This window comes from Engystomops pustulosus, chromosome 7, assembly GCF_040894005.1.
Source record: "Engystomops pustulosus chromosome 7, aEngPut4.maternal, whole genome shotgun sequence".
Classification (NCBI taxonomy): Eukaryota; Metazoa; Chordata; class Amphibia; order Anura; family Leptodactylidae; genus Engystomops; species Engystomops pustulosus.
In genome coordinates this window covers 22,701,421-22,728,584 of record NC_092417.1, presented here as the reverse complement: position 1 = coordinate 22,728,584, position 27,164 = coordinate 22,701,421, and the positions used below count along the sequence as shown (strand labels likewise).

Here is a 27,164-nt window from a genome sequence, read left to right as displayed (position 1 = left end):
CTGTCACGGCATCCCTACGCATTAGCGAAACCTAGCAGGATGCGCGCCAGGAGGAGGCGGGGCTTAGCTTCTACACGAGATGTGATTGGCGCGTTGTGATGTCCGTCAGTGGCGACACGGAGCGACGTGAAGGTGCGCTGTGAGCCCTGAGCTGATGTGTCCCATACCAGGAAGTGAAGTTTTTAAGGAGCTCAAGTGAGAGCGGAGAAGGTAAGAGCGGGGGCAGGACTGGAGGGTCCTAACCGCGGTGTACGGGCTGCCGCAGCGGTATATGGGCGTGTGATACGTGTGTGCATTGTGTGCTAGTGTCTGTGTCCTATGTTATATGGGAGCAGCCCCTGACATCTGTCACGACATGACTGCCTTCATCGGGACATGACAGAGGTGTCATCCTACACCCCGGCTCACACAGGGTTAATGTATAGGTACCTCACCTATGGCACTACCACCCCCAGCCATATTATTAGTATCACCCACTATATGTATATCAGCGGCCTGTGGACACCGTGGATCAAGATCACCCGGATAGCTGAGGGGGCCGGCAGTCTGGATCCACGATGGGGCCAGCAGTCGGGATCTGCGAGGGTGCCAGTAGTCAGGATAAACGAGGGGGCCGGTGGTCGGGATTTGCGAGGGGGCCCGGCGGTTGGGATCTACGAGGGGGCCGGCGGACGGGATCTGCGAGGGGGCCCGGCGGTTGGGATTTGTGAGGGGGCCCGGCGGTTGGGATCTACGAGGGGCCCGGCGGTTGGGATCTACGAGGGGGCCGGCGGTTGGGATCTACGAGGGGGCCGGCGGTTGGGATCTACGAGGGGGCCGGCGGTTGGGATCTACGAGGGGGCCGGCGGTTGGGATCTACGAGGGGCCCGGCGGTTGGGATCTACGAGGGGCCCGGCGGTTGGGATCTACGAGGGGCCCGGCGGTTGGGATCTACGAGGGGGCCGGCGGTTGGGATCTACGAGGGGGCCGGCGGTTGGGATCTACGAGGGGGCCGGCGGTTGGGATTTGCGAGGGGGCCCGGCGGTTGGGATTTGTGAGGGGGCCCGGCGGTTGGGATCTACGAGGGGCCCGGCGGTTGGGATCTACGAGGGGCCCGGCGGTTGGGATCTACGAGGGGCCCGGCGGTTGGGATCTACGAGGGGGCCGGCGGTTGGGATCTACGAGGGGGCCGGCGGTTGGGATCTACGAGGGGGCCGGCGGTTGGGATCTACGAGGGGGCCGGCGGTTGGGATCTACGAGGGGGCCAGTAGCTACGCTTCTAGGATCTCTAAGGTTGCCAGTAGTCGGTTACCCTAGGTGGGACTGACGAGGGTGCCAGTAATGAGGCGGCTGCAATCGGTGAGGTTGCAAGTATTCCAGCCCCCTGTAGTCCAGTAATTTCATGCATCCAGGGTGCTAGAAGCTTCTTAAGCGCTGAGGGTGCCAGTAGTCAGGTTCCTAGTATGGGTACGTGTACCAGGAGTCCGTAGTTCTGCTACGGACTGTAAGGTGCAAGCAGTTAAAGGTCTGGGATTTCTGAGGACCCTCGGATGGGTGAAGGTGTCAGGTTTGTGGCTCCTGTGATTGAGGAGGGTGGTCAGGATCCTGTGACCGAGTCGTTCTGTCCAGATGGTGCAGGATGTCTGAGGGTGCCAGTACTTGTCCGGGTAATGACGTGGCCGTTAATTTTGCTGGTGGGATTGATGAGGGTCCTAGTAGTCAGGATCACCAGATGGAAGAAGGTGTCAGGCTTGAGGTTCCTGGGATCCAGGAGGATTCTGGAGGACAGTCACACGGATTGCTGCGGTGCTAGTAGTTGGACTTCCATGGGACAATATCCGTGTAATCCCTGCTTCTAGAATGTTGCTCCTCCAGCCGGGTGACATTTGCTCCACGTTGCTGTTACGCAGAGAGAATCTCCTAATTATAAGATCTATAGATTGTAAAGAGCAGAGAAAAGTCACGGAAAACATGTCAGCGCTTCCTCCCTATTACATCCTCTTCCTTCTGACCTGTTCCTGCATTTGTTACTGGTTATACTGAGGAATATATGAAACTTAGTCATGTCCCTTCTAGTCCTCCCCCTCTGTCCTGTAAGACACCTGGCTGCAGCAGGAGAACCCCCCCCCCCCCCCTCTGTCCTGTAAGACACCTGGCTGCAGCAGGAGCGACCCCCCCCCCCCCCCCCCCTCTGTCCTGTAAGACACCTGGCTGCAGCAGGAGCGACCCCCCCCCCCTCTGTCCTGTAAGACACCTGGCTGCAGCAGGAGCGACCCCCCCCCCCCTCTGTCCTGTAAGACACCTGGCTGCAGCAGGAGCGACCCCCCCCCCCTCTGTCCTGTAAGACACCTGGCTGCAGCAGGAGCGACCCCCCCCCTCTGTCCTGTAAGACACCTGGCTGCAGCAGGAGCGACCCCCCCCCCCCTCTGTCCTGTAAGACACCTGGCTGCAGCAGGAGCGACCCCCCCCCCCCCCCCCTCTGTCCTGTAAGACACCTGGCTGCAGCAGGAGCGCCCCCCCCCCCCTCTGTCCTGTAAGATACCTGGCTGCAGCAGGAGCGCCCCCCCCCCCCCCCTCTGTCCTGTAAGACACCTGGCTGCAGCAGGAGCGACCCCCCCCCCTGTCCTGTAAGACACCTGGCTGCAGCAGGAGCGCCCCCCCCCCCCTGTCCTGTAAGACACCTGGCTGCAGCAGGAGCGACCCCCCCCCCCCCCTCTGTCCTGTAAGACACCTGGCTGCAGCAGGAGCGACCCCCCCCCCCCCCTCTGTCCTGTAAGACACCTGGCTGCAGCAGGAGCGACCCCCCCCCCCCCTCTGTCCTGTAAGACACCTGGCTGCAGCAGGAGCGACACCCCCCCCCCCCCCCCCTGTCCTGTAAGACACCTGGCTGCAGCAGGAGCGACCCCCCCCCCCCCCCTGTCTGTAAGACACCTGGCTGCAGCAGGAGTGCGTTCCCCTCCCCCCCCCTCTGTCCTGTAAGACACCTGGCTGCAGCAGGAGTCAGCGCAATTCCCCACCCCTTTACTAAGCTCCACCCACTCTAATGTATCCCCCTCCCCTACATAGAATGTCCACCTTATATCGGCGCAACAGACGTGGAGAAGAATCGCAGGACAAGCGGGTGGAGTCAGACGAGTCCGGCAAAGACCAAGATGAGGAGAAGGATGGAGACTGTAAGGACATGCGGCTGACGCTGATGGAGGAGGTCCTGCTGCTGGGACTGAAGGATAAGGAGGTAAATGTCAGATCCTGCTGATTTTTGGGTAATCTGGAGGCAGGGGTTGTCCTGTACTTGGTCCTATCATGGTGGCAGGTGACCATGTAATGTAGCTGTATTCACCAGTATGTGGCTCCTCTTCTGTTGCGATGCACATGGTCACAGCACAACTTGATGTTTTTAGTATACAGCTCCTATTAAGTCTGTAACGTCTCCATGGTTACAGACTACACATCATGTGTAGTCTGATCCTGCAGTCATGCGTCCTTGCTTATACTGTGGGTATACTATGCATAAAATAGGGGAAGAGGACGTGGAGTAACAGGACTGCAGGGATGTATAGAGACTGCATCAGTCTGCATTGGAGCTGTATACACAGGATAGGGTTCTTAAATCTACTATCGTAATCCATCCTGATAAACCAGGGACACTTACTAGTAGATCCAGGCACCGGGAATCTTCTTTGTTATCCATCGCTTTCTAAAATCAACTTTTACAAGCCCCCCGTCTTGTAGCTTTACACAAGCTGTTGCACTGTCGCCTCTCCAACTGCTCCATCAGCACTTTTCCCTTCCCACTGCCTGATGTCGCCTTGCACAGTGGCAGGGGGAAGTGCTCCTGTACAGTGTAACAGCCAGTGAAGCTACAGCACGGAAGGTCTCTAGTAACACCCTCCACCCCAGAGCAAAATTTGAAAAGTTGATTTTAGAAGGAAGAAGTCTGTGGATAACAAATATAAGAAGATACCACAGTCCCGGTGCCTGGATCTATGAGTAGTGCCCCTGGTTTATCAGGATGGATTTTTACAGTAGTTTTTCTTTAAGTTTATTAGATCCCATTGCCTTTTTTTTGTCAAATATGATGAAATTTTGCAACCCTGTTGCTTTATCGAGGTAACGTGGCACCTGCTCTGTGGGTTTGACCTCGTCTGGCAGGGCGAGGTGATCTGTGACCTGCACAAATATGCCACCTAATGAGCCTCGACGCGCTGCACCAGCAGGCTCTGCATGTGTAACAGAGCAGATCAGCAGGACTAGTAGATTGTAGATGTCTCCTTTTTCCTATGTTTATAGCCTATAATTATTCTGGTTTTGCTTTATTGGAAATGGCCACAGAGATGTATAAAAAGTGGGTGAAGCTGCGGTGTAAAGCATGGGGGATGGACGAAGCTTCCAATAAGCAAGCACTCTGGATATTGCAGTGCTAAGGATATGTGCAATGTTTTCTTCCTTCTCCGTATCCGGGTTTGTAAGTGCTGCAGTGACCCGGTGTGTCTGGCAGCTGCTAGAAGTTATTATTATTTAATCTTTAACCAGGTCGCTGTGCCCAGCACCTCCTAAAGGAGTAATGAACAGACAACGACAGCAGCACCACCGGAAAAAGTAATTTAAAGGGGAACTTTCTCAGTACAAAACACTCATGAACACCCCTCACGTCATTGGCACTGCGCTCCTAAATAATTTGGTGGTCCACCGGTTCAAAGGATATGGCCCCAGAAGTCTGTGCGTGAATCAGTGCAGACTAGTCAAGAGGGAGTGAACCAATCACACACAGACATGCCCCCCGGGAACATAAACGGTTACAAACTTCTGGGGGGTCGTATCTTTTTAACTGGTGGACGGATTTTTAAAAACCCAACGCCAAATTGATTGGGAATATGGTGGCAATCAGATGATATGTTATTAAGCATTTTACGCTTGGTGACAGGTCATGTTTAAAGGGGCATTTTCCTGGTTTAAAGGGATATTCTCTCATCAAGTTGTTGCCGCTCTTTCTGTAACTCCCATAGTAGTGTTGAGGGGGAAGGTGCTTCCCAATCATCTCCAGAAATTCTCCGATTGGATGTGGTGGCCTCTAGGCAAGGGCAGATTCAATATGCAGTTTCTGGAAATTTGTAGGACCTTCAAAAGTCCTGTAATGGCTTTTATGTACATGTGTATTGAGAGCAGAATCAGATGTAGGAGGATTTCATGGGATAAAACTTGGTGGGTGGTTTGGGTGGCCATGAAGGCTTGGACTCTGGGCTACCACCCAAAACACCTTGATTGTACTCCACTACTGTATCTTCTTGTATGTAAATGACTCTGCTGACTCTGTCCTAGTCTACACAGCAAAACCACATTTCCTTGGTCAGATTTTGTTTTTTAGTTCCAGAGCTACTGATATTAAGATTCCAAAATTGTCCTTGTTTCAGGTCCAAATTTTCCATTTGGGAGGGGGGGGGGGGGGCTACATTTTTCAAGTTGTTGTTGTAATGCAAAAATATGTGTTTTCAATATGTCAAAGGCCACGTTTTCCAATTATCACAATTTTGAGGCCACATTTTTTTATTATACCTGACAAGTGGGGTCCCCCGGAACCTCCAGTGTCAGAGCTTGTTGCATTATATTGCAAAAAAAATTTTTTTTTGTTTTTTGTGGCTCATGGACACGTTTTCCATTTTGTCACTGGCCATATTTTTCATGTTCCTCATTTTTTGGGTTGGAGTGCTGTTTCTTTTATGTAAAATGTGTGAAGGGCCACTAGGGGGCAGTGCGTCTGTCTGGTCACTATGGGGGTACTAGTGGACTTGTCACTATCTTACAGAGACTCATCTCTGCATATGGCGACCAGGGCTTATTCCCTGTAGTTTTTTTTTTTTTCTGTAGTGCGTCCTAGTCGTTCGCTGTGCAGATGGATTATTATAAACCTCTTTAACGAACGACTTTGTCCTATTATTAGGATCTCAATTTAATTTTGATGATTATGGTAAAATATGGACGTGTCCTCCTGCTGCCGCTTCATCCCTTGTAATGTCGTCCGACCGGCTGAAGGCATTTGTCACTTGTATAAAATGAGGTTGTTCTGTGCAGGCGCAGTGACGCAGGTAGGTAAGAATGCGGGAGGGGGCTCTGCCTGGTATATACGTGTATGGCCTGGTTAAAGGGGAAGGCACAACCACTACGTGTTTCATAACCGTAGACGCTTGGGGCATGTACACCTTTCATGTCTTATGAAGGAAGTGACATAAGAGCTAATAAAATAGAGAAAGATATTGGAATTATGACATAATAAAAGCATAAACAGTATAATAAAGTTTATACAGCAGTAAATAGTCTCTCTTGTGTTCACGATCATAAACGAAATTTAGTGGGATTGACCCGTGGACCAGCGTTGTGCATCTGGGAGTGTCCCCTACTTAAGAACACTTGACTTACATACGACCCCTAGTTACAAACGGACCTCTGGATGTTGGTAATTTACTGTACTTTATCCTTAGGCTGCATTCACACTAACGTATGGGGGACGTATATACGGCCGACGTATATACGGCCGATATACGTCCCCCATACACTTCTATGGGCGCACGGCACCCTACGGGAGCGGTACGGTGCAGCACACGTGCGGCACCGTACCGTTCCGTACCCGGGAAAAAGATAGGACCTGTCTTATCTTTTCCCGTAATACGGCGCCGTGCGCCATAGGTTGCTATGGAGAGGGGCGGGGGTGAGCTGCGCTCACCTCCTCCTCCTCTCCCGTACACTGCCGTTGCCCGCTACGGTACGGTACGGGCGGGCAACGGCAGTGTGAATATAGCTTTAGGCTACAATGATCAGCTGTAACAGTTATCACAGGTGTCTGTAATGAAGCTTTATTGTTACTCCTGATTCTTATGACAAACCAACATTTTTAAAATCCAATTGTCACAGAGACCAAAAAAGTTCTGTCTGGGATTACAATGATAACGTATATGGTTCCAACTTAACAACAAACCTACAGAACCTATCTTGTACGTAACCCATGGACTGCCTGTATAATGGAGGGGGGCAGAGGTTACATTGGAGGGAAGGGTGAATGGTGCCAGCTGCTCCTCCCTCCCTGACCTCTAGGGATTTGGGAATATCACATAGTAAACTGAGGGGGCATAGAGCAATAAGCATCAGGGAAACCGAGTGGGCAGTATAGAGATTTTGGGGAGGAAACAAATAGTAGGAGGGAAGGGGGGGGCAAAAGATGGGCGGGGGCAGAGCATGGGCAGAGATATAAAAAGATGCAACAAAGACAAATGAGATAAGGGGGAGAAGCAAGAGACATGGAGGTATGCATAAGAAAATCAAGATTCAAAACAGGAATATTTTTAATTAGAAAATTAGACAAGGAATTATCTTTAATCTTTGCATCCCTGTCTTGAAAGACTCCCTATTAGAGATGATTGATCACTAATATACAGGGTTATAGAATAAGTTATTAGAGGGGGTTTCCCGGCAAACAAATCGGGCCCGATCCACAGGACCTGGCCTAACTTGTCCTAATCGGTGGGGGTCGCCGTCATCTCTATGGAGATGAGTGGAGCAGAACGGACATGCGTGGCCTCTGCTTCGCTCATCTCTGGGAGCGTCAAAGGGTCCGACTGAGGATCCCCTGTTCAACACAGAGACCCCCAGCAAGTTGGGCCCTATCCTGTTAACTTGTTTTCCATCTTTTAACCATGCGTTCAATGGAGTCATGGTGGAGTGATAGTGCAGCTGCCTTTACAGCTGAATAGCACACAGATAAGTTTCTGGGAGTGGTCCCCCTTGCAGGACCACCAGGTAATTGGGAGGATGGTGATCCCAAGTGCCTTATCTAGATGGAGTAGCTGGGGGAGCATGTATCTGTTCTCTCTGTGTTTGTGTGGGTTTCCTCCGGTTTCCTCCCACACTCCAAAACACACTGGTAGGTTGTTTAGATTGTGAGCCCCATTGGGGGCAGGGACTGATTGGGCAAGATCTGTGCAGCGCCGCGTAACCTGCAGGCGCTATATAAAGAGTTATTATTATTATTATTTATCGTGAGTCACTAACTTCACAGATGATGATGCAGGAAGGAGGCATCAGTCATGTTCAGCTTCAGCACCCAGTCCTTGTATTTCAGGGAAGATGAGCCGATGTTGGAGTTGCTTGGAAAAACCTTCGCTCGTCCTATTGACAACATATGTCCATAGGGTTCAGAGGAATATGTGACTCCTGTTGAAGGCGTCTGTGTGTGTTTCGCTTCTTGAGTCAACATGCAGAAACCCATGACCTCCATGGATGTCATCTGAAGCCTGTCTTGTAACCCTGTCACTGCCATATCCTGCCTTTTATGGGTTCAGCTAGACCTATGGGATTGTAGGAAGTCAGATTTTTTAGGACTCCAATTTGAGGAGGAGGAACATGTGAGGAATTCTCAAAGAGAAGAACTAGGGCAATATGGTATATAATAATTTACTCTCCCACAGCCTTGTCTTCTGAGGAGGCTTTTTTTGAGGGGTGGTGAAGATTTGGAGATAATCGGCTTGGCCTCGTTCCCCTGCTTCTATTGTATGTGAGATCCGTATCACTGGAACAACTTGTACGACCAGATCTACATAAATCTCCCCCTATGACTTTCTGGACTTATCAGAAGTGTCTGAGAGCAGAACGCTTCTAATTGCTCATGAAAACCAATCAGAGCTCAGATATCATTTTCCCACAGCTGTTTATAAAATGAAAGCTGAGCTCTGATTGGTTTCCATGGGCAACTAGAACAGTTTTACCTCAGACGCTGCTGATAAATCTCCCACATAGGCCTTATTATGCCATTCATAGGGGCTCACGTTGCTGCTGTCCCCTCACACTTCATTGCCACTTCTCCTTACTTCTCTTGGCCTGACACATTGTGGCTCTTCATCTTGGAGAGGCAAGAGTTGGCCCAATAGTGAATGTGGAGAAAGTGACACCATAAAACTTGGCAAACGAGTTAATATGTGCAGACAGTTTTGTTGTGAACCGCTGAAGACTTCAAGCCAAACAGTGATTTCACAACATTTATGGCGTGTTGACTTGATATACTATAAATGTAGGACAAGAATTTGGGTGACCACGACCGATTCGTGGTGGAGCACCGGAAATTAGATCTTGTCCCGTATCTGCCACAAACTTTTAGTGTAAAGGGTCAAATATCCAGAATTGGTCAACATGGGTTCATGAGACTCCTGTAATTTTGAATATCTAAGGTTTCTACCCCTCTCCAGCCTTTATGGCATACCCTAAGGTAGTGATGGCGAACCTTTTAGAGACCGAGTGCCCAAACTACAACCAAAATCTACTTATTTACCATGAAGTGCCAATGTGGCATTTTAAGCAGTAACTTATTGCTACGTGTTCTTCCAACATCTTTCAATTGTATCCGCAGCCTAAGGCTACCAATACAGTTGAAAGAAAGAGGGCAGATAGCTTCTCTCCAGGGTCTCTTAGTACAGGAAGAATGGTGGGTACACACCTTCCCATTTTTCCTGCAGTTCCAAACAGCCAATGACGTGTCACTTTAAAATACCACTGAGTGCAGCATCTCTTAAGTTGCATGGGACTGCAGGAAGATTTGGTGGATTTGGTCCTGTTTGGTGAACTCTGTCCTGCAGTGATGGCCTGAGTGCCCACAGAAAGGGCTCTGAGTGCCGCCTCTGGCACCAGTGCAATAGGTTCGCCATCACTGCCTAAGGCTTAACCCTTGATGCCATGTAATTTATGACCCTTTTTGACCCACCTAAGTCTGTTTGATCTCCTGTCTTGGGTCTTCCTGCTTATCAATGGCGGGCACCTTTGTTGTACATGGATCTTGTTGTCAGTTTTTGCCTTCACCCCCATCTATTCTTCACTACAAATGTATTTGGGCTAAAGCACTTCATATATCTGTCCCTTGGGAGGGGTCTTTATTGCCTCAGAAGATTAAATTGAAGGCCACCTGAAGGACTCTGGTGTCCACTGTCCTCACCAAACAATGTCATCTAAGAAACTTTCATATCCTACAAGAAGGGGAGGGTCTGGTCGTGTTCTTCATTTACTTCTTGTAAGTTTTGTTTGCTATCACACTGTGAGCTCAGAGTTCATCCCGGAAGTAGCGTCTCGCCTGTCGGGCACTCCCACCCGCGTCAGATAACGGGTTGTTACTGTATATTGCCAGACACTGGTGACATGCCAGTGATTATTACTGCACTGTTAACCCCTCCCTGCCCAGTGTGTCATCCCAACGAAATGATGGGGCAAAAAAAAAACATCTGCATCAATAGGGATGAGGAATGTCTTGGCTTTACACCAAATTGATGTCATTTAAATTAGAAACGCAAATTCCACCCAGACAAGAACTTTACGAGTGGGGAGGGTTTATTTCATTGACTGGCAGGGATTTGATACCTGGCACTTGCGCCGATGAGCTCCCTGAAGAGACCACAGTGTTCAGATGAATGATGTCCTTTCTCCACATCACCATGTGCTGTCCAGTGGCTCAGCTTGGTATTGCACTTGAAAGAGGCAGCGTCCGCTTTTAATGGCAGGTTGTGGGGGTACCAAGTGCCAGACCCAACATATTATAGATATCAAAGATAGGTAAAAAATAGTCCTGGTACCCTTTTAAAGGGAACCTGTCTGCATCTTTGGGGCTCCTAGACTGTCAGTATGCCTTAATGCAACAAGGGTTTTGGTTCACAAATATTTTTGTCTTGTCGCCCATTCCTGAGTTTTTGGAGGGCAAATGGAGCGCTATTTTGAGTGCACTTCAGAGCATCCTCACCTTGCATATAAGAACCAAGGTCAGTATTCCCTATGCGTACCTTGAACATTGGGCAGACAAGCAGTATGGAGTTGGACTATACTGCGCACCTGGGCTTTGGACCAGTCGGCAGACTTCCATCACCAAATACAGTGATCAACGACCATAAAGTCAAAACGTTGGGGATCCTAAACCTTAGTTTCATGAAAAAGGTGGTTGGGGGCCCCCACTTATAAAACCAAACCGGATCACTTTTAAAATTGCCTTGTGGAAAATCACTAAATGTTCATCAAGTGAATCTGAAGTCCTGTTACTTACTTTTTATGCTGTCTGTAGACTCTCTGAAGAACTTTGTTTACATGTTTAGGAGGGGCTGTAGCAGGAGAGTCATGACTCTTCCTGTTCACGCCCCCTCCCCTCTACATATCTCTGTAAGTTATATGGACTGTGAGAAGAAAGATAATGTGGGAGACGCCATGTGGACGGCCTAGAGCAGTGAGAGAGGAAGCGTTTTATATATGTAGAGGGCAGCATGGTGAGAACAGGGAAAGGAGGCAAAGGCCTAGGCAGATTTATTGAAAACTGTCCCTTTACGAAACGAGTCACATAAAAGACACTGCAGGTCATGAATCAAGACTAACGTTTTCAACACTGCTTTCAGTAACCCCTGTGCTGCTGGAGCCATTGGCCCAATTTATGATGGCACAGGTTTTTGGAGATGGTGTAGATTGTGATCAATGGGGGACATTTACTTAAAGTGTCGGTGTCTGCATTGGCTTTGTTACCGACCTGCTCTCAGTAAGAAGACACACATTTAATATTGTGGAGCTGTGCAGAGACGTTTCTGGCGCCGAGACCATTTTCTGTCCCTGGGACCAAAATCTGTCCCGAGCACCAGAAATGTGTCCAACAGTCCCTGCTAGACCAGTTTTCTTTTGGTCTACTTTCCGCCAGTTAACAGCGCCCAAAAAGGGCTGCGACACATAGTAATTGTGTCTGAGTTTCCACTCCGCCAAAGCCACGCCCCTTTTCGGAGAAGAGTCGGAGCAGACGGAAAAAGTCATTTTTTCTGTCCCCGACAGCTAATAAATAGGTCTGAGAGCAGAACATGTGGTGAGAGCGCCACAAAACTGTCGGAAACACCATAGTAAATGTCCCCCAATGTGTTTTCAAAAAGTGGAGACGGGTAGTTGTTGAGGGACGAGGGGTTTTTTTTTTTTTTTGTGCAACTGGACTGCACAAGTCGAAAAAGTGTCTAAAAATAATTGATCTGCTGTGTGTTCTAGGTTTTATTTTTTATTATTAATAATTAATATTATGTAAAGGCGGTCCCCTACTTAAGAACACCCGACTTACAGACGACTCCTTCGGACAAACGGTAATTTACTGTTCTTTACCCTCAGGCTACACTTAAGAGCTGCAACCGTTATCACAGGTGTCTGCAATTAAGATTTATTGTCAATCCTGGTTCTTATGAAAATCCAACATTTTTAAAATCCAATTGCCACAGAGATGAAAAAAAAATTTGTCTGGAGTTACAATTATAAACTATACAGTTCTGACTTGCATACAAATTCAACTAAAGAACAAACCTACAGAACCGATCCTTTATGTTACCCAGGGACTGTCTGTATTGACTTTCAGTTAAAATCTGGTCACAGGGTACCAAAAAACAATGGATGGGTGAAAAACATTGCACCTCTCCAATAAAATACCACGAGTAAAACCTCCGTTGATACAGAACGGATAAGAGAACAATTACGGAGGCTCGACACAATGCTTTCTGCCTGGTTAAGATGTTATTAAATAGACCGCAGACTATCAATGATTAATGCAAACTGAATTCTGGGTAATATTTGGCGTTGCACAATCTCGTGATGGCGGCGGATGGAAAGCAGCTGGATGAATGTTTGGCGTGACGCGGGCCAGTTCCCTGCTTGCTGACTGACACATCCGGGACAGGCTGGACAGATCTGGGTGGCTTGGCACATGTGAATAGCGCAGGGTTGTACAATTAACACTGCAATATTTGCATAGTAAAGAGTGTGGACTGGGACTGTCCCGTTAACTCTTTACCTCCCCGACTTTACTTTATTGCTTCCTTCTTGCTTTCCATACACTTTTTATAACAAACATTTTCTGCTTAACAGAATAAAATCTAATAAGGTCCTATGTTGTTTATTAAAAATGTGGAAACTGTTTTTTAATATCCTTCTTTTCTGCCGTGATATGATCTCACTGGTTTGTAGGCCCGAAGCCTGAAGGGAGAATCTAATGACAACACGTTTTGTGAGGCGCAGTGTTGTCATGGCGACTCTGTATAGCTCTGAATCTCCCTATACATTGATGTCCTCACATATAGACACATGGCTGTCGCTATACAGTCCAGGGGAATGTAGATAATGGTGTAGTTGATGGTTTGGATGCATACAATGTCTCCATGACGACACACTGCACCTGACAGGAAATCTAGCCTCAGGCTTTGGGCCTGTCACTTTACGCTATTGTATCTCGACATAGGAGAAAGATAATAATTATCTTTTTTGCCAATTTTTGATGTTTATCAAAGGACATTGCCGTAAAGGAATTATAAAAAACAAAAAACTAGCAAAAGTTGATTTGAAAATTGTTTGTTTAGACGACAGAAGAATTTTATTTTTTTAATTATAATTTTATGGAGAATACTTCTGCATGGTATTCAGTTGCATAATATAATTTTTAAAGGTCGCGTATGAATTGTCTAAATTTTCTCTTTTATGTGAAATCTCACCTGTTTACCTATAAAAAATCTCCCCCAAAGTGAGGCAAATATGATTCTTCTCTCATCTTCACATGAGGAGTCAATTTTAGTGGTTGCAGGTGAAGTGTCCCTTCAGGATATTTGCTTCTAGAGTACCTAGAAAAAATCTAATCTAATCTTTCGGGTCACATCAGGTTAATGGAGATCCAGGCAGCTAAACACATAGTTGAAAATGGAAGCTAAGGATAAAGATCCAGTTTCCGCCTATTGTTTAAGTGCCTGTACGTCCAGTTCCCTAGCTCAGAACCATAAACTATATGTCATCTGAAAGATGAGATTCTTATCTGTAATAAGACACAAAACAATTGTTTCTAGGCACAGTACTATACAACCAAAGATCGGGGCTCCTGAATTTACACTCCACCTGCAACCACTAATCTTGACTCGTCTCATGTAAATATTGGATGTAAAGAGTCATATTTCCCTAACTTTGGGGTACTTTTTTTTTTTTTTTTTTTTTTTTTATAGGTAAACGGTTGAGATGTCACATACAATATGAAATTGTATAAAATTCATGTCATAGCATACCTGTGGGGTAAAACCTGGTGACGGGTCCCCTTTTGTAGGGAACTTGCTTTTAAAGAGGTATATGTCAATAATTTGTGCTTATTTCATTCACTGTACTGCATAAACTTGAGTGCCACACGTCGTGCAGCTGGGTAGGATTGGGGTCCTGCCAGTGTGACCACCTCCACCTATCCAAGCTGGGAATTTTTATTTTTTATTTAATACTAAAATATCCCTGAAAAGTTCCTTTGGGGAGCCTCATATCACAAGAATTCAGTTAACGGTTCACTTACCCCCATCGCCAATTCTCACACTGTATTATGCCCAGTTAGACTACAAAAATTATCCATAGGTTTAACGTCTTAATGTTTAGGATGGGGATACACTTGTACGCCCATGACTTGTTTACTATGATGTGTCCTGTTTTGGTGCAGGGTTACACATCCTTCTGGAATGACTGCATATCCTCAGGACTACGTGGAGGCATCCTTATCGAGCTCGCCCTTAGAGGACGCGTTGTGTTGGAACCGGCTACTCTACGGAAGAAGCGCCTCCTGGACAGAAGGGTAAGACCTACTTATCTGCAGGCTACTATAGACACGAATCCTCCTCCCTCATGGATGCTATATGTGTGACTGTGCTCGGGCCGAGGCTACCCAAGAAACAGATTTTAAAATGACACCTGAGCGTTTTGAAGACTGTTGGTGCAGCACCCGAAAATTTAGAAATTGACTCCCGTTAACAAAAGCCATCGAATCGGGGTGAGCTTCAAGTAGAAAGAATTTATCAATGTGAGGCAATACATTGATGATTGACCTTGCTGATTCTGTAGAGCCTCCCCCAAAGTCCCTTGAGTCAGAGGACAGGAGAGAGACCCTTTAGAGAAGTATTTGAAGACATAGGATTTATTATTTTTTAATAATTTCCTGGAACAATGAGAAATCTTTAAAGTGGTTTTGTATACAACGTTATCCGGAGTGTCAACAGCCGGCTGGACTCCAGGAGTCACACACCTGGCCCTGTGATGCAGAACCAAAAAGGACATAAACAGTGCTACCACCTCCACTCCTGCTCCTGGAGCTCACCCTGCTGTCATAAGGCTCGGCTAATCTCCCCGGGTGTGGTAAGGTGACGTGCACTCAGGTATTTGCTTTTGTGTGCAGTATTATATTAGGGCTACAGATATTTTCTGCTTGGAGGAGTATCCTGCTCTGCAACCACCTGTCCTAGTTACTGCAACCTCACCCAAAAAAGTCCCATAACCCTAGTGCACTATAGCTTGGACCTGGGTAACCTAGACCAGCAGGCTTCAGTCATCCTCCTCTTTAGGGGCTGGAATTATAAGTAATGTCATTAGTTGAGGAACCAAGACCGCCCATAGTGGGGGATTGATTGGGTTGTGTCAAGTTTAACATTTTATTCTCAGCTCTGGGGGTAAGTGTAAGAACACCCCCTTGTCATCGGTATAACGGGGGACTTCCTAGTTTCGACTCGCCTGTCAGTCTATGCAGACGTTCACAGAGCCTTATGAGGGCTTGTTTTCTGTGGGACGAATTGCACTTCCCAGTATATCTTCTATATAAGGTGTAGGCGGAAGTGTTTTTTTTTTTTTTTTTCCTTTTGTAATTTTATGTACATTTGAACACTTCTTTTTAGGGGCTTGGTTTTTGCAGCTTTGACTGTGCAGTCCAAATGACATTTCCTTTGTTCTTTGTGCCAATACGATCATAGAGATAACATATGTAATGTAATTTTACATTTGCTGCAGTGTACAGCACTGTCCCTAGTCAGATTTGCTTTATGTGGTGGCCCACAGATTTGTTTTCCTCTCCATGGGATAATTTAAAGGTGTCGTCCGGATTGGATTAAAGTTGCCAGTCTGCCATGAAGGCTATAATGGTGGAGTGCTGCAGTGATGGTGGAGCTTCTGGAGGTTTCTCTTATCTGCTCAGGGATCATTGGGTTATTGGGCACATAACTTACCCAAGCTTTTCTCCCATGATTACTTGGTGGAGCTGACGGCCCCAGGAATGGTCCTGGTTCCTCTAATGTCTATGGTGGTCGCAAGGCTCTTGAGCGCTTTGAATGCAGCAGAAATATGTTTTCTCTGCGCTCTACAGGCAGTTCGCTTCTTCTTACTAAAATTTTTACTGTCACACTCTTATTATGGAGCGTTGAGTGCACCTTGATGGGTGCTAGATAGTTCATAAAGCACTTACCGCTAAGATTGTGGCTGATGGTTCCGATTTTTCAAGATGTGATGTCTTAATCTAAAGTGACCTTGCGTTAAATTTCTTTACAGGTCCTTCTCAAATCCGATGCCCCAACAGGAGACGTTCTATTGGATGAGACCCTGAAACATATTAAGGCAACCGAACCTGCGGAAACAGTACAGAGCTGGATAGAGTTACTCACTGGTAAGACTCGGTATTTTCAGGTTGAGTGTTCTACAGCCGTGTGGGTGTGAGGGGTGAATTACTGAATTTTTGTCTGAGTTGAAATCTTGGGTAGTGAATGTCAGAACTAAACTGAGAACATAAGATCCTTTATTATTATGGTTGTAAATCCTGGGTGCTGTATCGGTCAACATCGCCACTCTTGTATTTTCAGTATCACTTTAAGGTTCAACTGTGTCAGGTCCATAAAATTCTGCCCGATGTTTCCCAGACCAAACAATGTTCAAGGAGCAAGACTCCAATTATCATAGTCATCAGCAGTTGGCCATGATGACGATTGTCTCTCCTTCCTCATAGGGCTAGTGTCATGTACAAAAATTGTGATTACAGTACCAGAAGTTTGTGGGAGTAACTCCAGGGATCATAGATGACCGTAGTTTGGAACATTTAGTGGTTGTGTGAGATCATTGTGGAGAAGACAGAATTTCAGAAGGCCCCCAGAAAGCTTATTTCTTGGGGCTACAAATGTTCGTACACGATGAATTCAAGTAGGGTTGGCCCCCTGCAGCTGTGAAAGTCTCTCAAAAATTCCCCAACTTTTCTCTTCTATGTATGGGGGCGTTTAAGTTTTGGGATAACCAGGTTGGGTCCTTTTATTGTGTATTTCATAACATTTCTGACACTTGATTTTACCAGGTGAAACGTGGAACCCATTCAAGCTTCAGTACCAACTGAGGAACGTTCGGGAACGCATCGCCAAAAGCTTGGTAGAAAAGGGAATATTGACCACGGAGAAACAAAACTTCCTGCTCTTCGACATGACCACCCACCCTGTAACCAACACCACAGAGAAGCAACGCCTGGTGAAGAAACTGCAAGAATCTCTTCTAGACAAGTGGGTGAACGATCCACACCGCATGGACAAACGGACACTGTCCCTACTGGTACTGGCCCACTCTTCTGATGTTCTGGAAAACGCCTTCTCCACACTGCCCGACGAAAAGTATGACATGGCCATGAATAGATCCAAGGACCTCCTAGATTTGGATCCCGACGTAGAAGCCACAAAACCCAACTGCACGGAAATGATCTGGGCCGTATTGTCTGCTTTCAATAAATCTTAAGATCCTTGGTGCTGGTGGTGGGAGGGGAATAAAAACTGGACTAGGACTGACTCCGTATTGTTCTCCAGGACATTCAGTGGAGTAGGAGGGATGTAGAGAACGAAATCTTTGCTTCAACATGGACTCTGAACCTCCTGCCTCCGTGATACCCTTCCATCTTCTAGCCACATCGCAACATTACTTGATGTGTCACTAAACCACGTAGAAGCAGTGGATTCCATATCTCCCATAAAATATATATATTTTTTTCGTTTTCTCTAGTGCTTACAACTTGGCAAATAAGGGTTATTCAAGAGGCGAAACCTCTTAGTGTAATTCTTGAGTGCCGATAATTAGTTTTGGGCTCGGCCCCCCCCATCTTCTCTAGGCTGCGGAGTCCAGGATTCTCTGCCAGCCTCGTCACCAGTCAGTGACCGGTATGTATGTAGTTGTCTCACGTTTTCTATGATAAACTCTGTAAACATTTTGAAGGATACGTCTAAGTTGCACAGATAGGACCCATGATGCATAGATCTATATATATAATTTTTTTTTAAACTTTTTTTGTTTTTAGCCCGTTACGCTGACTCGATCTCATCATTGATTTGCGATGTAGCTTTAAAAGAGATTAAAACAATAAACCGATGTCCCTTTCGGAGCAGTACACCAGGACCTTCGTGATTTGTTTATGGTCTGAGCTTGTTGTAACATAGGAAAAGTTACTGATTTGAGGAGCAGAAGACAAAATGGAGAACGGGAAAAAGTAGACTACAAGTGGTTGTCCCATCCTACAACACCATTTGGATCTTTTTAGGAGAACTTTTTACCAGGTTGAAGAGTTGATCTCCACCAGAGTCACACGGACCACCCCCGTAGGTTAGTCTGATAGACAATATAAAACCTCCCTGCTTTAGATCACCATCAAGTTGCTTTCCGAGAATGGACACCGGAATCAAGTCACCAAGGTGCTACAGCACCCAAGTTTTTGGGTTCGGCTCTAGGAGAAGTTCTTATTGACGACATCAGACTGGCTTCTGAATTCATGTTGCTGGCAACTAAAGCCTACAGTACTGTAATGGGTCCCTCCCTGGTACTACTGCTGCCGACTAAGTCCAGTGAGCACTTGAAGATTTTTCTTTCGTCGGCCAACTCTCTAACGTACATTTGCATGGCATTAGGATGACCTCCACCGTGACGGTAGAAAAGTTGTTTTTTTGTCTGATTTAAGACAAATTTTGCAACCTGTCATCCACTCGTAAAACTTGATGAATAAATCCCTTAGTTGGCTGTCGCATTAGATGTAGAAGGCCTGAATTTTTAGCCGCTACATAGGAGGCCCTACCATATCAAACATCTGCCTCAACCATAAAATGACCAAGTTTGGGTTGAAGGAACTCAAGCTGACGGGCCCTTATCTCCTTTTTTTTTTTTTTCTTGGAAGAGGATTTTTTTTTTTTGTGAAGCTTTTTGTTTTTATCTATTATATCATTATTACGTCTACTTTCAGTAACTGTTTATATATATTTTAATTAGATTTAATGTTACTGTATAATTTTTTTTTCTCTTTTTGTAAACCTTCATTACGGTGGAACGGGAAATCAATGCACAAGGATTATTTATGGAGTGTTTTATGTCTGGATTATGCCTTTTTGGCTTCTGAACGGATGCCCAACATGGAAGTGGTTGATTCGTACGGTCTGGGATCACAGGATAAGAGTGTATACAGGACCAAAGTGATGATGTATTTGTTGCGTCTATGACTTCAGTATCTTTCAAATAAAAATCTGTATAATATTTTACAGACATGAGTTAATTTGAGTTCTGTTTTTTTGTTTTTTTTGTTCTTCCACCTTAAAACGTAACTCCGCTTTTGTGATTTTTTTTTTTTATTTTTTTTTTACTGAATTGTCTAGGTAATTCCACCTTTTAAAACATAAAGATGCCCGGATTCTGCTGCTGGTCCTTTTTTTTCTTTTCAGAGTTATGTACTAAAGCCACTTGTCATACATTTTTCTCAGCAGCAGTGAAAGGGAGCGAGCCTCACCTTTTCCTGTGTCTACCCTGAAACGAATCAAATGTAGGCTGCCCACAGTTCCCATGATACCTTGTGTTTTTCTCAAGTACTTTAGCAGTAAATCCAATAAACACTGCATAATATACATAGACTATGTATACGGTGACTAGACTGGCAGCTTATATCACATGGAGGAACTAGGAGAATGTAATAAGTAGTAGAAATCAGCAGTGAAATAGGTATATGACGTTTATAGTCTGTGCAGTTATCAGGACTTTCTATAGCAGCACATCTAGAAGTGAGCAGGGTATTATATAGCTGCACATCTAGAAGTGAGCAGGGTATTCTATAAAGAGATAGAAATAAAAAATATATAGATTTCTTATCTGACCGGAGCTCCAGACGTTCAGAGGTTTTCACTCCAAACGTTCACAATAATTGTTCTCATTTGTCCTCCGTTCTTCTCACAGCACAAATCCACAGATTCTCCAGATAAGAATAGCCCAACGTGGATGTAGTTTTCATTCCTCCTATTGTTTCCACCGTTCACCACAGTGGACCACTAGAAGAAACGCGCACTCCAATCGTGTAGAATGTCTTCATAAAATGCTTTAACAAAATTAAATACTACTCACAAACGTTTAGTAAAAATGCGCATATCTATAGAAAGGACACCAGCCTCACACGACCGCCCGACCCTGGGTTTCGCCGACACAGCTTCTTCCTATTGTTACGCCCAGGAAGAAGCTGTGTCGGCGAAACCCAGGGTCGGGCGGTCGTGTGAGGCTGGTGTCCTGACGTTGGTCAGATAGAAATAAAAATATATACATTTCTTATCTCTTTATATTTTAACATTGGGACTTCTGGATCAGTCCTGGACTGTTGGTTTAGCTCCGAGAGGGTTAAAGTTAAGAGTGCAGCACTACACCCAAAGGGGTATTATATAGCAGCACATATAGAAATGACCAGGGTATTATATAGCTGTATATCTAGAAGTGACCGGGGTATTCTATGGCTGCACATCTATAAGTGACCGGGGTATTATATGGCAGTATATCTGGGAGTTATACTACTATGCATTGCCCAGATAATTCCCAAATATACTGCTATAGAGTTTCCAAATTACACCCAGATATACAGGCACTCCCCAGGTTACGTACAAGATAAGTACAAACCCAGGGAACCTAAGTTGAATTTGTATGTAAGTCGGAACTGTATATTTTATAATTGCTGCACCAGACAAATTTTTTTTTTGCCCCAATTGGATTTTCAAAATTTTTTGCTGTAATGGGACCAAGGATTATCAATAAATCTTCATTACAGACACCATCATTACAGACACTGATCATTGCAGTCTGGGGCTATAGTAACATCCAGAGACTTCACCAGAGGTCACAGGGGGCAGAGGGGTCCGTCTGTAACTAGGGGTCGTCTGTAAATGGGGTGTGTTTAAGTAGGGGACCGCCTGTACTGCTATATAATATACAGGTCAGTTCTAGATATGCTGCTTTAGAAAGTCCTGATACCTCCCAGATATACTTTCATACAGTGTCCAGTTACCTCCCAGATTTACCGCCGTACAGCGTCCAGTTACCTCCCGGATATATCGCCATACAGTGTACAGATTACTCCCGGTTGTACAGCGTCCAGATACCTCCCAGATATACCGCCGTACAGCGCCCAGATACATCCCAGATATACCGCCGTACAGCGTTCAGATCCCTCTCTGATATACCGCCGTACAGCGCCCAGATACCTCCCAGATATACCGCCATACAGCGTACAGATACCTCCCTAATATACAGTGTATATGATGTGAGGTTTTGTATTTCCTGTGTATCTCGGGAGCAGAGATATAATTTGGGGTTAATCCAAGAAGCCTCAGCGGCGTGTAGGTTAATCAATAGTGACGTGACTTATCCTTCCAGGCACCTTAGAGGTGGATTCAGCCTTGAACACTGGCATTGAGCGCTCAGCAGGAGACCACCATCACCCAGCAACATGCAGGGGTTCTGCAAGAAGCTTAGAAATATGGTATGTGAAAATCTGCCAGCAGATCAGAAATGCTGGAACCACTACAGATGAGAAGGTGTGATATGTCAGAAGGACCATGTATACAGATACAGACCCCCTGTGCCAGATCCAGAACATAACCAAGCCTCCTGCATGTGTCACTGCAGGGACAGTGTCTTTTCAAGTTATGCTTTATCTTTGCGTCTGTGAACATAGAGCTGATATTCCTTGCCAAAAAGTTCGATTTTAGCCTCATTTGCCCATAGGACATTTTCCTAGAAGCTTTAAGGCTTGTCATCATATAGTTTAACAAATTCCAGTTTTTCTTCTTTTTATGATTTGTTTTCAGCAATGGTGCCCTCCTTGGTCGTCTCCCATTAGCTTCACTTTGGCTCAAACCACAACGGATAGTGCGATCTAACACTGATGTTCCATGAGCCTAAAGTTAACCTTTAATCTCTGCAGAAGTTTTTCTGTGCTCTTTTGTTACCATTAATATTAGTCTCTTTGCAACCTCCCACGTCCAGGGAGGTTGCATACAGTCCCTTAGATCTTAGATCTTACATTTCTGGATAATATGTGCAACCCTTGGAGAGGGTCTTACTTATCCTGAGTTGCATCCTGTAGATCTTTTATTTTATATAAAAATGAAAAACATAACAATCATAAACATAAATCAAGCCATAACGTCTGGCAAAATAAATGCAAAAAAAAAAAACATTAATATAAACTAAAAGAAACTTACAAAGACTTCTCCTGGCCCAGCCCCACACACTCATCATGAAAACAACCAAAACCTTCACCCAGTCCCACCACCTAATTTTTTTATTTTTTGTTATAAATTGAACAATGCACAGCAAAATACACATAAACAGAAATAACAATGAATATAACTGAAATAACATTAAATATAACTAACTAAATCCCACGCCATCACCCTCCCACCCAGACACTGGTCTAACGTCCAAAGTTTGCGTTATATAGTCCAGACCAGTGCCCGGGATCGTATTGTCTAAATCCTGGTTTACGCTGCGTCGATACTAAGCACCATGCGTTCCACGTGTGGTACCTGACCACTAGGCTAACTAGGAATAACGTGCAGCGGTCCCGGCCACCCAGGCCTCTGAATGCTCCATAGGCCCACTCCGCATAGGAGAGACCGGCCAACCCGGGCCAATGAATGGAAGCGCCCACCCGGTTGTACACCTCTGTGTTAAAGGGGCACTGAAGCAGGAAGTGGTCCATGCTCTCCAGCAGACCACCGCACTACTCCCGGGGACAACCCCTTTCCTCAGAGCTCCTGCACTTCAGATTGTCCCTCACACACAGCTTTCCATGGAAGCAGCGCCAAGCCAAGTCCCAAAACTTCAAGGGGATCCTGATGGAATTCAAAAGACCTAACCCCACCCAGATCCCAACTTCGGCAATCCCTGAGGGACAAAGGCTACTGGAAATGGGTCAACAGGACCCTCTTGTCAAGGACCTTCCTTGACAGGTCCTGATCTCCCACATTCCCAGACCCCAGCGCCGAATCGCCTTCAGAAGTAGTGTATGCCGGAAGATGCCGTGAGGTGTATGGAGATCCTTCACTTGCCCTCCTGTCTCCCATTCCTGGAAGAAAGGCCGAAACCATCCCCTACAGGAGCATACCCACGGAGGAGCCCTCTCTTTCCAGAGGTTTGCTACATTGATCTTAAGAAAGGTATTCACTAGAAACACCACAGGGTTGACCATACACAGCCCTCCTTGTCTCCTCTTGATTAGGTTCAGCCTATTCCTCCATAACAGCTGGAAGAACAGACTGTAGACCTGAGTCCAGAGAGGTTCTGGCAAAATGCACACACTGCCCAGATATATCTGCAGCGGGAGCAGGTAGTTTTTGATCAGGTTAACCCTTTCTCTGAGGGCCAAAGACCAACCCTTCCACTGGTCCACCTGAGCGGCGATCTTAAGCCTGTTGTCCCAGTTTTGCATGGGGTAATCCTCCTGGTCAAATTCGATGCCGAGAACTTTGGCAGAGTCCTTGGGCCCTGGAAGAGTGTCCGGGAGATCAAAGCCTGGACCTCCCTCTCCCAGCCAAAGACTCTCACACTTATCCCGGTTGATCTTGGACCCAGAAGCCTCTGAGTAGCGGTCAACCTCTGACACCACTCATTGCGCCTCCCTTCCCGAGGACATGAAAACGGTGACATCATCCGCATACGCTATCACTCTAAGAGTGGCGTCCGGTGCCGCACGATCCATCCCGACTCCCACTAACGGGCCACGATCAACCCTCTTAAGGAATGGGTCGATCGCGAACACGTACAGTTGTGGGCTCAGAGGACAACCCTGGCGAACACCAAACCCAACCTCAAAAGAGCGGCCAATCCAACCATTCACAAATGGGAAACTCTCTGCCCCTGCATACAAAACCTTTAGCCAATTGACAAACTCCCCCGCCATCCATACCTCAGAAGGACAGACCAGAGGTACTCGTGGTCAACCCGATCAAACGCTTTTGCCTGATCCAAGGCATCCTTCCAGTTACCAGCCCTGCCCTAATCCACTGCCTCCCGGACACAAAGCACAACACTAAATGTACTGCGGCCTGGAACAGAGCAGTGCTGGGTCCCCGAAAGGAGCCGGGGTACAAACTGCACCAGTCGATTAAACAGCACCTTTGCCAAAACCTTTCTGTCCGTATTGAGAAGCGCTATGGGACGCCAGTTCTCAACACGAGATCGGTCCTTACCCTTTGACAGGATGATCAGGGCTGACCTCCTCATTGACTTCGGCAGAGTGCCCGAAGAAAGACACTTATTGAATACCTCAGTCAAGAGGGGAACCAAGGCGTCCTTAAAGGTCTTATAAAACTCGGATGTTAAGCCATCCGGACCTGGCGATTTCTTGAGGGCGAGCCCTTCAATCGCCAGGCTGACTTCCTCTTCCCTGATCACTTCGGTCAAAACTTCTGGCTCAGGGACAGTTTCAGCCAGGAAAGCCAACATCACATCCCGATCTAGATCCTTCCTGCCCAAGAGGTGTAAGTAGAAGGATCTGACAACCTCCAGGATCCTTGATCCCGTACTGTCAACCAGTCCCATGACAACAAAGATGCGTGTCTATCGTACTGACACCTCTTCAGCAAGGATTTCACTCTGGAGATGTCCTCACAACTACCTCCACTCGAGATGAGTGCTCGAGTTTCCTCCTCAGGCTACTGAGGCTCGAGAGCTGGCGGAAGAATCTCGCCGCCCTTTTCTTGAACATCTCCCACCACTCTGAATACTGCTACAAAGGCCCAGCAATGGTACCTGGCTCTGAAGAAAGTCATCAAAGGATTGTCTGATCTCTGCTTCTTCCAGGAGAGACGAATTGAGCTTCCAGTAGCCTCTTCCCATCCGGGGGGTCTCTGTAACATTCAGAGAAAACAAAATTAGACAGTGGTCGGAGAACTCCACCTCAACAACAGAAACTGGTGAAGAAATGGCTTCCTCCTTTAAATAAAACCTGTCTATTCTAGACCTGCAGCTACCCCTATAATAGGTGAACCCCGCGTGGCCTGGGGTGTGCCGGATGTGGACATCCACCAGGCGAGCCTCACTAGCTATGCTATTAAGAGCGACGCTATCATAAGTCAGCTTGTCTCTGGAACCTCCCCTATCCTGGGACCTCGTGACAGCATTGAAGTCCCCTCCAAAGACCACCTGCCGACTTGTAAAAAGGTAGGGCTTGATCCTCATAAAGAGACACTTCCTGTCCCACTTGGACTGGGGACCATAGATCTTAATAAGACGAAGTCCTTGTCCCTTCATGAGGACATCCAGGATCAGGCACCTCCCCATTTCTAACTCAATAACTCGTCGGCATTCTACCGGTGCGGTAAAAAGGACCGCCACTCCGCTATACGGCTCGGGCGCAAGAAACCAATAGGAAGGCCCGTGTCTCCATTCCCTCTTAGCTTTAAACACGGCCACCAAATCTGGCAGCCTGGTCTCCTGCAAAAATAAAATGTCGGCTTCAACACGGCCAAGAAAATCAAAGGCCGCAAATCTAGCCGCATCAGACTTAATGCTGGCGACATTAATGGACGCCAGCGTCAACAGAGTGGGTGCCGCCATCATGAGTGATTGAGTTAGACGGCTTTCTTTTTACCCATCTTACCACCACCCTCGGGAAATGACCACCCCCTTTTTAGACATATTGTGGTGTCCATCTCCCGCACCTGAACGCACCCTGAAGCATCAGGGGCAGATCCAGGACCTGCCTCCTCATCCTCGTCTCCAGACTCTGGGCCAGTCTCCCCCCCTGAGGACCCTGACTCCCCAGGGGGAGACTCGGCACCCCCTGCAGGCTCCGCCACCTCTGGCCCTTCACCCTCAGCCCCTCCATCGGCAGGAGAGGCTCCATCCAGGGCCAGTAATCGATTTGAAAGTTCGACCAGCGGGGGGTCGGTTGCACCTTCCTTGGGTACCTTAGTCAGGGAGGGAGAAGATCTTACACCTCCCTTCTTTTTACCCTTTTTCTTCTTTTTGGCGCCACGCTTACGCTTTTCTTCTAGCCACGCCCTATTATCCTCATCCATACTCTCATAATGGGAGGAGTTTGAGGACGTGGCACCTTCCTCTCTCTCGATCCTCCTGACCTCCTCATCCAGTACATCATCCCCTGGGGCCTCAGCGACAGGTGTGGTCTCCTGGATAGTGCCAGCAGCCCGAGACTTCCCCCGCTCTCTCTCCTGTTGACGCTTCTCTAGACGCCTTAGCTGGGCAGGCGTCTTTTTCCTGTCTTTCTTCCCTGGTCACTGTGTACATACATGACATTACTTATCCTGTACTGATCCTGAGTTATATCCTGTATTATACTGCAGAGCTTCACTCACTATTCTGCTGCTGGTGCAGTCACTGTGTACATACATGACATTACTTATCCTGTACTGATCCTGAGTTACATCCTGTATTATACTCCAGAGCTGCACTCGCTATTCTGCTGCTGGTGCAGTCACTGTACATACATGACATTACTTCTCCTGTACTGATCCTGAGTTACATCCTGTATTATACCCCAGAGCTGCACTCACTATTCTGCTGCTGGTGCAGTCACTGTGTACATACATGACATTACTTATCCTGTACCAATCCTGAGTTACATCCTGTATTATACTCCAGAGCTGCACTCACTATTCTGCTGCTAGTGCAGCCACTGTACATACATGACATTACTTATCCTGTACTGATCCTGAGTTACATCCTGTATTATACTCCAGAGCTGCACTCACTATTCTGCTGCTGGTGCAGTCACTGTACATACATGACATTACTTCTCCTGTACTGATCCTGAGTTACATCCTGTATTATACCCCAGAGCTGCACTCACTATTCTGCTGCTGGTGCAGTCACTGTGTACATACATGACATTACTTATCCTGTACCAATCCTGAGTTACATCCTGTATTATACTCCAGAGCTGCACTCACTATTCTGCTGCTAGTGCAGTCACTGTACATACATGACATTACTTATCCTGTACTGATCCTGAGTTACATCCTGTATTATACTCCAGAGCTGCACTCACTATTCTGCTGCTGGTGCAGTCACTGTGTACATACATGACATTACTTATTCTG

General features: G+C 46.7%; 1 protein-coding gene across 3 annotated transcripts; it reads left to right on the top strand.

The window, feature by feature from the left end:
- The first annotated feature begins 59 nt into the window (after positions 1–59).
- GOLPH3L (golgi phosphoprotein 3 like) lies at positions 60–19,342 on the top strand. Of its 3 annotated transcripts, XM_072115111.1 has the most exons (5): positions 60–210; positions 3,046–3,214; positions 14,465–14,596; positions 16,333–16,447; positions 17,123–19,342. In XM_072115111.1, the coding sequence occupies exons 2-5, from the start codon at positions 3,047–3,049 to the stop codon at positions 17,548–17,550; spliced, it is 843 nt and encodes a 280-aa protein (XP_071971212.1). In that variant the 5' UTR covers positions 60–210; position 3,046; the 3' UTR covers positions 17,551–19,342. The 3 variants fall into 3 exon arrangements, with proteins under 3 accessions (XP_071971212.1, XP_071971213.1, XP_071971214.1); XM_072115112.1 differs by lacking the exons at positions 60–210; positions 3,046–3,214 and adding an exon at positions 13,078–13,128; XM_072115113.1 differs by lacking the exons at positions 60–210; positions 3,046–3,214 and adding an exon at positions 13,393–13,417.
- Positions 19,343–27,164: the final 7,822 nt, after the last annotated feature.

What these genes read in the sequence shown, in the direction of transcription:
- GOLPH3L (XM_072115111.1), top strand. Translation starts at nt 3,047, where the DNA reads ATGTCCACCTTATATCGGCGCAACAGACGTGGAGAAGAATCGCAGGAC. An exon ending in TGGGACTGAAGGATAAGGAG is followed by an intron (nt 3,215 to 14,464) that starts GTAAATGTCAGA and finishes GTTTTGGTGCAG; the next exon opens with GGTTACACATCCTTCTGGAA. An exon ending in AGCGCCTCCTGGACAGAAGG is followed by an intron (nt 14,597 to 16,332) that starts GTAAGACCTACT and finishes ATTTCTTTACAG; the next exon opens with GTCCTTCTCAAATCCGATGC.